This window comes from Protobothrops mucrosquamatus, unplaced genomic scaffold (genome assembly GCF_001527695.2).
Source record: "Protobothrops mucrosquamatus isolate PMUCROS unplaced genomic scaffold, P.Mucros_1.0 scaffold166, whole genome shotgun sequence".
NCBI lineage: Eukaryota > Metazoa > Chordata > Lepidosauria > Squamata > Viperidae > Protobothrops > Protobothrops mucrosquamatus.
This window is the reverse complement of record NW_015386528.1, coordinates 882,082-896,575: the sequence shown is the minus strand read 5'-3', so window position 1 is coordinate 896,575 and position 14,494 is coordinate 882,082. Positions and strand designations below refer to the sequence as shown.

The 14,494-nt window shown below is 36.9% G+C and overlaps 1 protein-coding gene across 1 annotated transcript in view; it reads right to left on the bottom strand.

Annotated features, from left to right (window-relative positions):
- PLCB1 (phospholipase C beta 1) overlaps nucleotides 1-14,494 on the bottom strand; it is a 132,026-nt gene that overhangs the window by 24,544 nt on the left and 92,988 nt on the right. Inside the window, exons 12-17 of the mRNA XM_029283655.1 lie at nucleotides 11,452-11,522; nucleotides 9,124-9,220; nucleotides 5,392-5,476; nucleotides 3,959-4,083; nucleotides 2,600-2,754; nucleotides 264-428 (exon numbers count right to left, since the gene is read on the bottom strand). Of these exons, the coding sequence (XP_029139488.1) occupies nucleotides 264-428; nucleotides 2,600-2,754; nucleotides 3,959-4,083; nucleotides 5,392-5,476; nucleotides 9,124-9,220; nucleotides 11,452-11,522 (698 nt within the window). The remainder of the gene's footprint in view (nucleotides 1-263; nucleotides 429-2,599; nucleotides 2,755-3,958; nucleotides 4,084-5,391; nucleotides 5,477-9,123; nucleotides 9,221-11,451; nucleotides 11,523-14,494) is intronic.

The window sequence follows — 14,494 nt, the reverse complement described above, 5'->3', positions numbered from 1 at the left end:
GGAAAAGAAGGATCCACATAAAATACAAATATGGGCAGCCATGTAAGTCTTATAAACAAATCAATAAATAAGTTCAACTAGAATAAATCACATTTTATCAGTAAGCACTTAGGAATCTAAACTTAAAGGAAGAAATCTTTCTTTGCAACTCAAGTGGAACAGAATTAGAGCAGACAGAATTTTTAAGTGATACAAGTTGGCAAAATCAGAATATAATAGCCATGCATTATTCTTTTGCAGAAGGATCAAATACAAATACCAACCTTCTTAAACACTATGGCTTCTTCTTCCCATACAGGATTCACAGCATTGCCTTGAGATGTCTTTGTCTTGAGAGCTTTTCTTCTTGTATCCACAGGCAGACCAAACATATCCACTTCGACGTAAGTTCCAACTTTTTTGTCAGAAAGAAACTGCCCAGAAATGACCTAAAAATGGAAGGTTGAAACGTTCTACTAACACACCTTTGCTGCAATTCAACACATGTTGACTAAATTACTTGCTTTCTTAATATGTAACGCTTACAACAAGAGAAAATGTACAACAGTGCTTGGTTTGGGAGAATTTACCATCTGTCCCTCACCACAGACTGATCACTCTGTAATTGTCTTGGAAGGAGTACCTATCCCAGGTACCTGTTGGACCCAGCTGGGTTTCAGAAGGAGCTGGGGTAATAGTAGTAGTAGTAATAATAATAATAATAATAATAATAATAATAATAATAATAGTAGTAGTAGTAGTAGTAGTAGTAATAATAATAATAATAATAGTAGTAGTAGTAGTAATAATAATAATAATAATAATAATAATAATAATAATAGTTGGAAGGGACCTTGGAGGTCATCTAGTCCAACCCCCTGCTCAGGCAGGAATCCCTATACCATTTCAGACAAATGGCTGTCCAGTCTCTTCTTAAAAACTTCCAGTTTTGGAGCATTCACCGCTTCTGGAGGCAGGTTGCACAGTTGCACAGTTCAACTGGGACCTTGAATTAGATTGGGCTTATGTGGCTCCCCTCTGTTTACAAAAATTTTGAATGACAAAATGATAGAAGAGGCATACAGAGTACCATTGGAGGACAACAAAGAATGACCACACAGGTTAGAGACTTTATTCAAGATTAGTTTGGTGATAAAAGTAGTAGAAAGTGAATATTTTTCTTCCTTTATCAAGTCCAAAGATAGCCAGTTGGCAACCCTACTGAGTTGTGGATGATCGTATCCCAATTTGGTAGGACAGAGTCTGTCATTACTATAGGGCCATTGTGAGGAATATTCTAGGCATTTGTTAGATAAAATTGCTCAGATTTGCTTATATGAGTCTGGCTTTGTTAGCTGGGATGAGTTTGAACCTGCTAGTCCCAAGGAAGCAGACAGGCTCCTTAAGGCTGTGAGTTTGACCAGCTATATATTAGACCCCTGTCCATTCAGGTTGGAGGTCTCCTGGGAGACATGTGAGTGAGTCCAAGCAATGGTAAATTCATCCCAGAGAGTGGATGTGATCCTGCTGATATTTTAAGGAAGAGGCAATCCTACATCTCCTCGAATAGCCATAGCTGGTCCAACCACACTATACAATTTTCATCCTGCCTCCAACCTTCCATTTTTAGGGAAAGTTGTTGAGAAGGTGCTTATATTTCAGTTTTAGAAGACCCTAGAGGAAGTGGATTATATGGATGTCTTTCAGTCAGGCTTCAGGCCTGGATATGGGACCAAAATGGCATAGACTTGCAGATGACCTGTAGTGGGGATGATGCATCCATCTTTCCTTGATCTTTCAGTGGTTTTCAATACCGTCAATCATGACATTCTTCTAGACCAGTTGAGGGAGTTAGAAGATGGGAATTTAGTGTGGCAACGAATTTTCTTCTTCTTCTTCCAGGACTGGTTCCAGTGAATGTTCATAGGAGGGGAGATAATTGACCCTTTTTTTGTGGGCTCCCCTCGGATAATAATGTCTCCCTGCTCTTCTGAATTTTTTGACTACTGGTTCCTTTACTGTTGATGGTTGATTCTAAAAGGCAGAAGCAATCCACCACTTTGATATGTTCATTATCAATTCTAAGGCTAATTATTTTACCTTTGCCATCAGTTTGATCTTCTTTTTATTTAATTTCAATCCCTTTTTTTACCGTGTTCCTTGACTTTGTTCCTGATGTGCAGATCCTTTGCATTTTTATCTGTTAGGATAGTGTCATCAGCACAGTACAGCTTGTTGAAGTTTCTTCCTCCAGTTTTAAAACCACATTCACCTTCTTCCAACTCATCTTCCTTTAATATATATTCAGTGTACAGGATGAATAAATAAGGGGAGCATATACAGCCTATTTAAAATAGTAGGTAAATTAATTAAGCTTGTTTTCTTGTCCAAACATGCATATCATCTTCCTTTCTTCAATTTTGGACATAATTTCTATTTTCTGGGTTATAAATATCTGAATGTGACTTGTTCAATATGCTTATAACAAGAAACTTGCATATATGAGATTCACACTTTTTTAAAATATTGGGAATACGTTTTTAAGTGCATGAGAAGTTATTTTGGTCTTTCAGGTTCAGTATGCTTATAGAATTTAGCAGATGAACAACTGAATACCTACCTTCACAGACAAAGTGTTTGCAACTATTCCATCTACAATACTTTCCGTAAATGGATCAAAATGCTTGTCTGGTCTTCTCATGAACTCTGGTTTTAGTCTGTATCCACTTTTGCCATTATATTCATACATCCCCATATTTATTTGCATAGACAAATCTATATGAGAAAAATAATTGTGTTATGGGATACTACACAAATACATTAATGAGAATAGAGAAAGCCTAACAAATTGACAAAAGTACGATACTAAAATTTAATGGCTTCCTATGCTCTTTAAAAGCTTGAAGTTAATATACTGTGTCTGTAAAAATAAGAAGCTAATTTTCCATTTAACATACAATATTTTGTGTTTATCTTCAGGATTATTAAAGATTTTTTTAAACTATATCCAAGGCAATGATAGATTTTCATCTACATATAGATTGGATGTTTCTGAATATGCTCAACAACAACATGTAAAGTGCTGTGACTTGCCTAAAGTGTTGTGATTAATCATAAATCTTCCTATTTATGCTGCTCACTGAATCTGTGCAAAATAACAGTTCCTAAAACCAGCTGGATGAAGAGACCTCTTAGTCTTTGTCCGTGGTCTGGTTACATTATGTACTGAATTTTTTTTTAAAAAAAAACACCATTATCCCCTCCAGAGAGCTGAAAAAGATTCTATTTGGAGAGACAATGTCACTTGCCTCACTACATGTTTGGCAGTTGTAACAAAGCAGAAGTGAGGTAGTCAGCTGCCAGAAACAAATCTCTCTGATAATTAATAATTGCCAGCTATGCTGCCAAATTCATTAAAACCACGTGCCACTTTTTAATAAAGCAGTGAGTGCTTTCATTTTGATTTCACACCAACTGATCTTCTTTGAAAATATGGATTCTCAGCACTGAATTGGTAATACAATTCTGAATTGGGTAAATGAAAGCCTTTCTACATTATCATGTCTGCGATTCAGATGGGGACAGGAACAAATGAACAATCACTTGCAAATATTAATTTCCTACTGCCTATATTCACGTTTCTTACTGCTCATATTCATATGCTTATTATATTTTCTCAGATATATTGCTTTTATTAAAATATGTTCCTCATTTTAATATCACTACAGAGCTAGGATCATAAAGTCCATCAAAGAAACACTGAGAACACCAACCCATCTAACTAAATAAATGGTAATCGTGATTTGCTTAAAAAGCTTCTATTAACACAGATCACTTATTCATGCCACAGTTTTAAAGAGGCAATGGTTTCAGGAGACATGTGCATGACACTCTTTGTATCTTTAATTTTTCATAAACTAGGTGCTTCATTATCTACTATTCTTCCTTATCAGAAAACATACAGTAACATAGACCTTACCTACAGTTTGGAAGTTAAGAGCAACCATTTGACAGCCTGCATTCCAGAACAGCTGAGGCATGTAATTTGAGGAATCAACACGTGTCCCTTTTGGGTAAATTCGGCTCAGCTGCATTTTATTATATCTAAATTGTGAATGGTTAAGATAAAATACAACTGGAGAAACTACTAGGTTAAAAGTTTACAGAATAAAATACTTGTTAATTTTTGAAAGAAATGGTGATGCCAGATTCAGCGCTGGCTTTTTCTTATCTGTTGCTGTTATCATATTTATAGGTAAGAAGTTGTATCTGGCCTTAAAATTAAAATAAATTTGATTTGATAATAAGGATGGAACTGATTCTGAGAATATAACAGATTCTGATTTGCAAAATGAGTATTTTTGCTAGGAAATATTGCAGGAAAGAGCTAAAATAAACAAATCCAAACTTCCTTGTTGCCCAAGGCCAATCTGCAGATAGCTGAGATAACCAGCACTTACATGTACTCATCCATGCCATCATGACACAATGAGCCTTGTCACTCAGAAGCAACTAAGAAGATGAGCGGGCTCTTCTAGAAAGAGGTGCCATCATACATGGCAGTGGAAGAGCCTGGAAAATGGCTGCCATCATTATGTAATAATATTGGCTTTACAGTCCCACAAAGTGCTGATTTATAGAATCAGAAGAGCCTCCATGAATTCTGCTTTGTATCTATGACTATTTTGACCCTTCTTTATATAAAATATATCAGCAAGCAAGCAAAAGAGTGGTAGAATCCAAGGACTGATCTTATTTCTTGGACAGATCCTGAAAATAAATCTACAAAACTCAAGATAAATAAATAGATTAAAATATTCCCAAAATACACCTATATATCTTGGAACAGAATTGTTGCTCGCTTGACACAAAACATGATAAATGGGGGCAAGAAGAAGACTATAATCTCACTACTGGAAACATGAAAAGCTTCCTCATATTAATGAAGTCTTAATCTGAAAATGTCAAGTCTGATTGGCAGCCACTCTTCAGCAGTAATTATGTTTCTTATCAGCAATTAATGTAGTTGTTTTTATTTTAATTAAAAATGTCACGGAGCAACAATATGTCATTTGTTCTATTCTATGCTAATTTTTGTCCATGTAGAATCCACTCTGAGAAACTATAGATATATCCAGAATATATAATTGATAAGTACTGAATTAGGAATGTACACCTCATTCATTTCTGTGTCGCTCTTCTAAGTTTTAATTGAAAAAGATGAATACTTTTGTGGAAAAAAAAAACCTCTGATGTATCTATCAACATTATTTTGCTATCCAATTACTTCTATATAGTGGCGTTGCATGCACGTTTCTTCAGCCTAAATTAATTTTCAGTAATGATCCTCAGCAACCACTATTCCTCAGGTTGGAAGTTTTTCTAAGATATTTTTCTCAGTTTCAAAGATACTCCACAAACTCGACAGGAGATTTTGTGAGCTGTTCAAGTGCTTTGGTTTCCACAAAGGAAGACATTTCAAAACTCTTGTTTCGTTCTGTAATTTAAAAAGAAAAAAAGTCACATTTTTAAAAAATTAAGATTATGCTTTATGTTGCTCAACATAAATCAATCCATCTAGCTTCACACCAAAGCTTTATCTTGTTCACATTCAGTTCCCAAAGAGGTCAATTAGAAACCCAGGAATTCCTGTAATTAAGAAAAATGTAATAATTTATGCTCTGGCAGCAGCAGTCCATACATTTCAGATATTGAAGACAATAGACAATTCTGTTTGCGGTTTTCAGTACACATTTTTATCTGTCTCCCCACCATTTTACATTGGATATGCCTGGTTTTTAATAATATGACGGGCAATACTTACAGGTAGCTGTCATCTAAATCTGCAGTATTCAAACCATGTTCCCTGGAGGTCCAGGGTTTCATAGACTCATCCAGGGATTCAACATGACTAAGGGCTGTGTGGCCTTTATTCCTTTGTTTTATTTTTTTTAAAAAATAGTCTATGACAAAATATTACATAAATATTATTTGCTACTGCACTGATTTTTCATATTGAGAAGAGTTCCTCAAGTATCTCAAGTCTGAAGGCCATTGACTAGATCAATGGTTTGTTTATTTTCAAACCGTCTGTATACCGTTTACACAACAGCAAATTGAAGTCATACTAATTACACCATGCTGCAAATGATGCCTATGAAAGTTTAATCACTGGACATTTGGAAAGTGAAGTAGGCTCTAGAAAATATTGCTATCAACTGAACTGCAAGAGTTGATGATAAACCAATAGTATTGATTTAAAACTTGTAAAGTGATCCACTTGAAATGTTTGTTTGTTAAGAAATGGTACAAAAAAACACAGTAATGACCAAAGGACTGGGTCAGATTTATGCCCCCCCTCAAAATAATGCTAATGAATACTAAAAATAGTGAACAATGGCATTTATCTCAAATAATGGATAATATCAAAACTTTGTAATCCAGAATTCAACAATACATGGAATAATTTCATGTATGAGAATTGACAGAAGTATATTTTGTGGGAATGGGTTTATTTGTTTAATATTAAAGAGTGTAAACCTGATGAATTTTGTCATTGGGGGGGGGGAGTTATTGTTTTTACTGTTTATCGGGTTTTGATATTTTGTAAGCTGCCCAGAGTCACTGAGAGTGAGTGGGCAGCCATATAAACTCTCTAAATAAATAAATAAAACAACCGATATGAGACAGACTGTCATACTGATTATAATTACAGAGTGCCATTTGAGACAAAAGTATTAAGGGCACAGTAACATAAAATAGAAAAAAAAAATTTTGGGGGGGGGAAGCTAGCCTTTAGTCTTTCTCTTACAATTGAGACACTTTCATTTTGGGATTACAATATTCTAATAGCAACCACTAGGAAAGTAGTAAAAAAAAGCAGAGAGGAGGAGAGGATCACTAGAACAACCTGCAGAGAGAAGAGTTATATCAGATTTACTTCAAAAAGTGTTCAAGGAATTCAGTAGTAAGTTAGCTGACTCACTTGAAATTAAATTGATAGCTACTGAAAAAGAATGAGTCAAAGACTGTAAATATGAAACAGGAGAGGAAGGAAGTTAAAGTGGAAAGCTCTGTAAAATGAAGTGTCAGGAAATATAAAACTAATGATAAAGTGGAAATTCTGGAGAGTAAGAAGTTGTAGACAGAAATCTCCTTTCAAGAAAACCAGATAATTTGGCTTTAATGGAATTAAGAGAGAAGGAATTTTCTTTGAGATTTAGAGCAACCCCAGGGGATTCTGGTGAAGATATTAGAGAAAGGGTAATTAAAGCCTTTAGGGAAACCCCTTATGAACTTTTTGTGTAAAACAGAACAAAATGATGATTTTGATGATTAGACAAGATAGATTATAGAAAGAAGAGAGTTGTGTTGTAACCTTAGAATCAATTTATAATTGTACTTATAACTGCTGTAAAGATTGGAAGCCACTTTGAATTTTTTTTGTTTCTTTTCCATTTTTCTTTTATTTCCCTCCCTTTCTTGCCCTTTTAGCTTTTTCTGGTTTTTTTTTCTTTTCTTCTACTTATTTTGTATTTATTTCTTAAGAAAATGTATATGGCCACCCAACTCACTCTCAGTGACTCCAGGTGACTTATAAGATAAAAGCCCAGTACAAAAACCAGTATTACTTTTATTCATTTTTATCTTTCTTTTTAAAAGGAAAATAGTTTAAAAGGAAGTAAATTTGCTAGTAAAAATCATATATGATACAGATAAAGAATTGGCATAAGCACTTGCACCAGCCTTCTTCAATTTTCTGTTTTTCAAATGCAAGGGTGTCATAATTCCCCCAAATTCCCATCCAGTATGAAATACCCCACATGAGACTTTTACATACATGCATTTATTCAATGACCTTCCAAAGCAGACAAATAACATGTGTCCAGAGTTTAACACTGTGTTTCATCATTCCCATCCGTCACCAATAATAAATTCAGTCAAGTGTAAACATATTTTGAGAAAGCAAATAGAGCATAGTGTAAATATCACAGGCTGCTTAACAGGAGTATTGGAAGCCGTAATTCTTATCAGCAGTGCACACTGTTAATTCAGTGGATGCAGACTTCCTTTGAAAACGTTAAGAGAAGAAGACACAATTCTCTGCTCTATCAAATAAAATGAAACAGGACAGGGTCTCAACGGTGCTCTGCTCTAAGTAAGGGAAATGTGATAAAGCAGTGATGGCGAACCTTTTAGAGACCGAGTGCCCAAACTGCAACCCAAAACCCACTTATGCATCGTCGGGTGCCGGGTGGGTGTGGCCCATTCGGTGGCGTGGCTGCGGTGGTAACAGCAGACTGGGTGGGACTAAAAAGTTCAATCAATCAATCAATTCCAACTTTGCAAGATCTTTTTTTTCCCGCGAGAAGTTGAAATTGACTGACTGATTGAACCGCGGAGGTCTAAAGCGAAAAGGTTTTATAAAACCCAGCTGAAGGCCTAGGACAGGGGCGACGGGGCGCGTGCCCACAGAGAGGGCTCTAAGTGCCGCCTCTGGCACCCGTGCCATAGGTTCGCCACCACTGTGATAAAGTGTATTCCCAGCAAGGTAATTTTAGCAATAACCAGCTGGAAATCCTAAGTATGGACCATTAATTTCTAATGAGTGATTTAAAAATAAGAAAAACAATGTAATGGTTTTGTACTCTTGTCCTGTGTTGTGCCTATAATTGAAAACACTTTGCAGAAAATAAAAGCACCATAAATGAAACTAAGACAAAAACATTTAACACTTCCTTCCTTGCATTGTGGCATGACAGAACACTACCAGAGTACTACTTTTAAAATACTTGGGAACATAAACCCACCTTGCACATCTTATGTCTCTTTAAACTGAGAGGAAGAGGGTTTCCTCTCCTTTTTACACTGTTCAGCTTGTTCATTTGTAAGTGAAAGCATTCCTTAAGAAGTTGCCAGAAGATTTCACAGCTGTCTTGTAGAAAAAACTGAAATCTTCACTCTTCAGAGGAACTGCCAAAACATCTCCATGTAACTTGAAAGCTAATCCACTATTAGCAAATAGTTGGCACTATATACCTTTTCAGTTTACTACTGTGTCTTGGAAATGGAAAAAAAGATTGATGATACAAGCTACACCCAACCAACACTAAATGGTAAGGAGTGAATAATCCACATACTTACTGTTAGAGGTCTCAAATGACTCAAACTTTACAGGCTGTATATAATTGACTAAGTTTGACATTTCCTCAGTAGCCATGGCCTCACTTCCAGCTGTCCCCTAGAACAGAGTTAAACTAATATTAACAGAATGTTTTTCACTAAGGCTGACTGAACTTCTAGAGTTCTGCTCTTCTCCTTTAAATGTTTCCATACCTCAAAGGGAGAGGAACACATTTAAATCCTAAAATATGATGTAGAAGAACACACAAGTCAACCATTTATTTTATTTTACTTACTCAGCTTTGTGGAGTTAATTCAGTTCCATAAGCAATGTAACATAGTATATATGGAGCAGCATCCCTACATATTTCAACATCTGCTCTCATTAAGGACTGAGCATGCTCTTTTCAAAATAAAAAGCCTACAGAGGTTATTTACAAATGGTTGCAGAATTAAACTAAATTAGACAGGGTGACGTGGAATAAAGAATTGGAATGTTTGGTTTATGAATATCAATAGGAAGCTCTTTTTTGGCACCCATCTTTTCCATTACTCTATATTTAAATATTCATAAAAGCAGGGCTTTTTTTTGTCATAGAACGCCCAGAACGGAGTTCCGGCACCTTTTTGGGATGGAACCTTGTAGGGTAGGCAAGGCGGGTTGTATGACGTGTGTGAGTTCCGGCATCTTTTTTTTTTTTTTTTTACAAAAAAAGCACTGCATAAAAGTATGTGTATATTGGACTCTTATACCAGAAGTCCCCAACCTGTGAGTCGCAGCCCACTACTGGGCCATGGGCTGTTGGCCATTGGGCTGCCTGAGTGGCTGGCCACACGCGTACAACCTCCCCACTCGTGCTAGCGTCACAGCGGCGCATGGGCACTAGCAATACTGTGAGCGTTGTACAGGCGCTTGCATCACGAGTGCATCCTCCACTCGCGCTAGCATCACGGTGTTGTGCAGGCACTATCGTCACCATGAGTGCACACTCCCCAACTCGCATTAGGATCGCGGTGGTGCATAGGCACTAGCATCACTCAAACGCCGCGCGGGAGCTCGTGGCCCTGTCGTGCGCACAATTGTGGGTCCGTTCGTGCACATACTTGTAGCTCCTTTCATGTGTGCGTGTGCACGTAAAGGTGTCTCCACCTCCCTCCTGCACCAGGCCCCCCAAAAAGTTTGGGGACCCCTGTGTTATACAGTATGCCTTTTTTTTAGAAGAACAGCTTTAACTGGCTATTGAGAAAGTGGTCCATATGATCTGATTATGTGCTACAATAAGTTATAGACAGAAATTATTTCATATATGAATCTTGGAAGACTTTATTTTCTACATTTTAAAGACATATATGTGGAGTTTGGAAATTAATGGATGGATGATAGCAATGGAACCTGCGTACTGTTATGGTAAAGGTAAAGGAGTCCCTGCAGATTTTACTCCACTAGTCGTTGCCAACTATAGGGGGTGGTGCTCATCTCTGTTTCAAGTATATTTAGCCAGCGCTGTCCAAAGACATTTCTGCGGTCATATGGCCAGCATGATGTCATGGAGCATTGTTACCTTTCACCTGTAGTGGTACCTATTTATCTACGTGCATTTGTATGCTTTCAAACTGCTAGGTTGGCAGAAGTTGGGGCAAGGACGGGAGCTCACTCCATCACGTGGCGCTCAGATTTTGAACCTGAGCTGCTGGCTTTCCAGCTGATGAGCCCAGCACCTTAACTGCTGAGCCACTGCAGCGCCCATTAGAAGTAATTTCTTTATTATGGTCACAAAGAAATTACTGTAAGGCCAGAAGGAGATTCATTTACCAACAGCTGTTAAAAGGTCTGAAAACCTCACCTTGCCTTGTACTTTTGAACAAGCTTGTGTCCAACAACATTTCAGTTACAATTTTACCTTTCTTGTTTACTAGATATAAATATTGTAATATATAAATACTGTAATTCTATAACATTATACTTGTGCATGTATCAGGGTAATTTCTATCTTTCTCTCTCTCAAAAGACAGCAATCAAGACAAAGAGTAATAGATATTTTTATCTTATTGGAGCCAGACCGTTTCTATATATGAATAAGGCACAAGAGAACTAGGTGTGGAGATGTCAGAAAGCAGAGGGCTAAACATGCGTCAAATAAATTCACCTAAAACTGGAAATCTCTTACATATGTTTTGGACCAGCAGTAAAAAAAAATATGTCATTTGGCTTACAGCTGGGTTTTGGTTGTTACTATCCACAAGATGGCAGTAGAATACTGACTCCTGTGGATAACTACCGTATATAGACCTACAGTATTCCCAAGTCATACCAGGATAACTTGTACTTCAAAATGATTCATTCCTTACTTCCTCCATTGATGATTTTTTGAGGTCATCATCATAGTCATCATCATCATCACTCTCCATTTCTGCTTCACCTGCAATATTTTAATTGGCAAATAGAAATCTTAATGGGAACATCCACCAATATTCACACATATTTTGATAAAAAATACCTTTGTTTCAAAGCAATTGCACTATTATAAGACCTACTGCACAGATGTTTTCCTTCCAAATTATTTATGAGGCAAAGAACCAAAACAGTGCCTTTTATGACAAAAACAAGCAAGCAAGCAAACAAACAAAAAAACCCCAGCATCATGGCCCTACTTGCACATTTTTGTTTTTTTAATATTATGGAAATCATTATCTAAGGTTTTATTTTCCATTGATGATTCAAATGGTTCTTCACTTTTGTCTGAGACGTAAATGTAAAGGCTGTTTCCATTATTCATAACTTTACCAGATACATGCATAAATACACACATATATACAATATATACAGACACAGTATTATCCAACACACCCTAAAATTGACTTCACCCTCTGCTTGTTTGTGGAGATGTCTTCAATCAGCCATGACTTAAAGTGGAAGTTGATCTAATAGTAAATCTCTTAGTGGCACTGCAAGCTTTTTTTTAAAGATGCTAGTCAGGCCCCTTTTCTGTTTGAGGTTTCTGGGCCTTGGGATTGAAGGCATGACCTCTTTTAATGCTTTTATTTTTAATGCTACTCTGTGACCGTAATAAAAATAGATTGATTGGCCTCTTGCTGGCAGGTTCTGTATTTTCAGAATACAGTTGGCATTTTCAGAAGTCAGGTGGCATCCTCCCCTTTTGTATTCAGGAAGATTTTATTTATTTACTTATTCATTCATTCATTCATTCAATTTCAATAGATGTCCATCTCAATCCTAATGACTGTGGATGGCAAACAACATCGTAATACTTAAAACCATAAAAACCTATCATGGAAATGGAAAACCATAAAAAGTTAAATGGAAATATTCCTTCTTCAACAAACTTTCAGCTCTAGCTGACGGGCTCATTTACATTTCTCTTATATTTTTAACTGACTGATATTTTACTTTTGTATTATTTCTTGACTGTTTCATTTCGTTGAACAGTATCCAGAGTCATAATATTAGGGCAGTTAACAAATATGGTGTATAAACAAAAACTATTTTCAAAATAGTCAACAATAGTAGTGATAAAATGACAACACACCCACATACCCACACACACTAAAATGCTTAAAGAGGAGGGTACATCAAGAGTGATATGGAAGTGAAAATACTATGCCCATCCCTTTCTGGAATTCACACATTATGTGGGGTGGGTTCTGTGCAGGCTCTAGCTGGTAGATCCAAAGTCTGCCCATCGCTGGTATTCCTTTCTCTGTCCCCCTCTCCCTTTATGAGTTATGGAAACATGTTGGTGTGGAATCAATTATGGAAGCCCTAAAAGTTCTATAACTGACTTCAAAGTCTGGGAGGGAGTGGAAAGAATTTGCAGTTCAAGCCCAAAACTTATGAAGTAAAGCTGTATAGTTCTTCCCAGTTCTCCTTCAGATAGACACCATAGATTTATATCCAACCATTACAGTGCATGCATTTCAGAAGAAATAATAAACACCACCCAACACAAACTTGCTTCCCCAATCAGTGTTATCAAAGGCTATTGTTTTAGTTAGCAAACTCCTTGTACATGATTGATGAATAGGCCTTAGTTATGTATGACTGCTTAAACAGTAGTAGGCTCTTAAAGGGCCTGGTTGTTACTACATTTTACTTCCTCTTTTATTTGCAAGGTAGGATGGGAAGGGGTGGGGTGGAGTGGGAGTAGGAGGGGACAGGATTGTTAACTTAAGAGTACCTTTACGAACTATCATCTGGACTTGGAGTTTAAGGCTCTGTCCAGTATATACTAATGGAATAGGATTATGCAAAGTGCTTTTACACTGAAACAGGTAATTGCTCTCCCCAGCCTATTACTGTGGTGAACCCAGAGCATTTGGCATTCAAAGCATTTTTTTCTGCTCTTATACTTAATACCTTTCCCCAAATTAAAAGTAAAGCAGCTGGGATAAAATGATTTTTGACTTTGCAAATGGGCACTCCCATAGAAACCCTTCATTTCAAATCAGGTGAAATGATAACGGACTAGAAGGAAAAGCCTAGTTTAAGTTCCTTATGATAACAAAAGCACAGTTGCAATTCCTAAGCTGATTATTGATATAATGCTGTTGAGTGGATGCTATGACATCTGCAACTATATACCTTCCAAAGAATCTGTTTCTCAGCAGAGATAAAGTGGTGATCAGGATAAAGGGATGACATCAAATATCTGTGATCACATCTTTCAATCAGAATAGAGCCAGAAGGGACCTTGGAGGTCATCTAGTCCAACCGCCTACTCAATCAGGAGACCCTATACCATTTCAGACAAGTGGCTATCCAGTCTCTTCTTAAAAACCTCCAGTGATGAAGCACCCACCACCTTTCATTTATTTTTAAAATTCACACATCTTACATTCTAAGTATAGTTGCTGTTCAATAGGGGAGGGGGTAAAATAAACAGCAAAAACAACAGTATTTCTTTCTCTGATGAAATGGGAATGCTGTGAAGCAAGAAAGAAATCGAACTACTGGTCTAAAAAGTTCCAAGAGCATTTGATAATGAAGCAAAAGGAAATAAATGGCATTTATTTTCCTGAGCAACTGAGGGGTGTGGATATGTCTCTTGGCATAGAAGACAGAAACAGGAACTGTTTTGCTACTATAAGCGGGCAGCTCCTAGAGTTGATATTAAAAGCTGATATATTTTTTTTTTAAACAAGCTTCTGAATGGATGCTAACAAGTGAGAACTTGGGAGCAATACTGATACGTATGACATAAAAAGAAGGATGCTGCTGTCATGGAAACAGACTGCAGGGAGTCAGACACATTGGCGTAAGGCTGGCAGGAATCATGAGACTTGCATCGTACACTCACTGGACTATGTTCAGCCTAAAGTGTGGGCCATAGCTACGGTTAGGGCTTGCCAATGTTACACCTGGTATCTAGGGCTC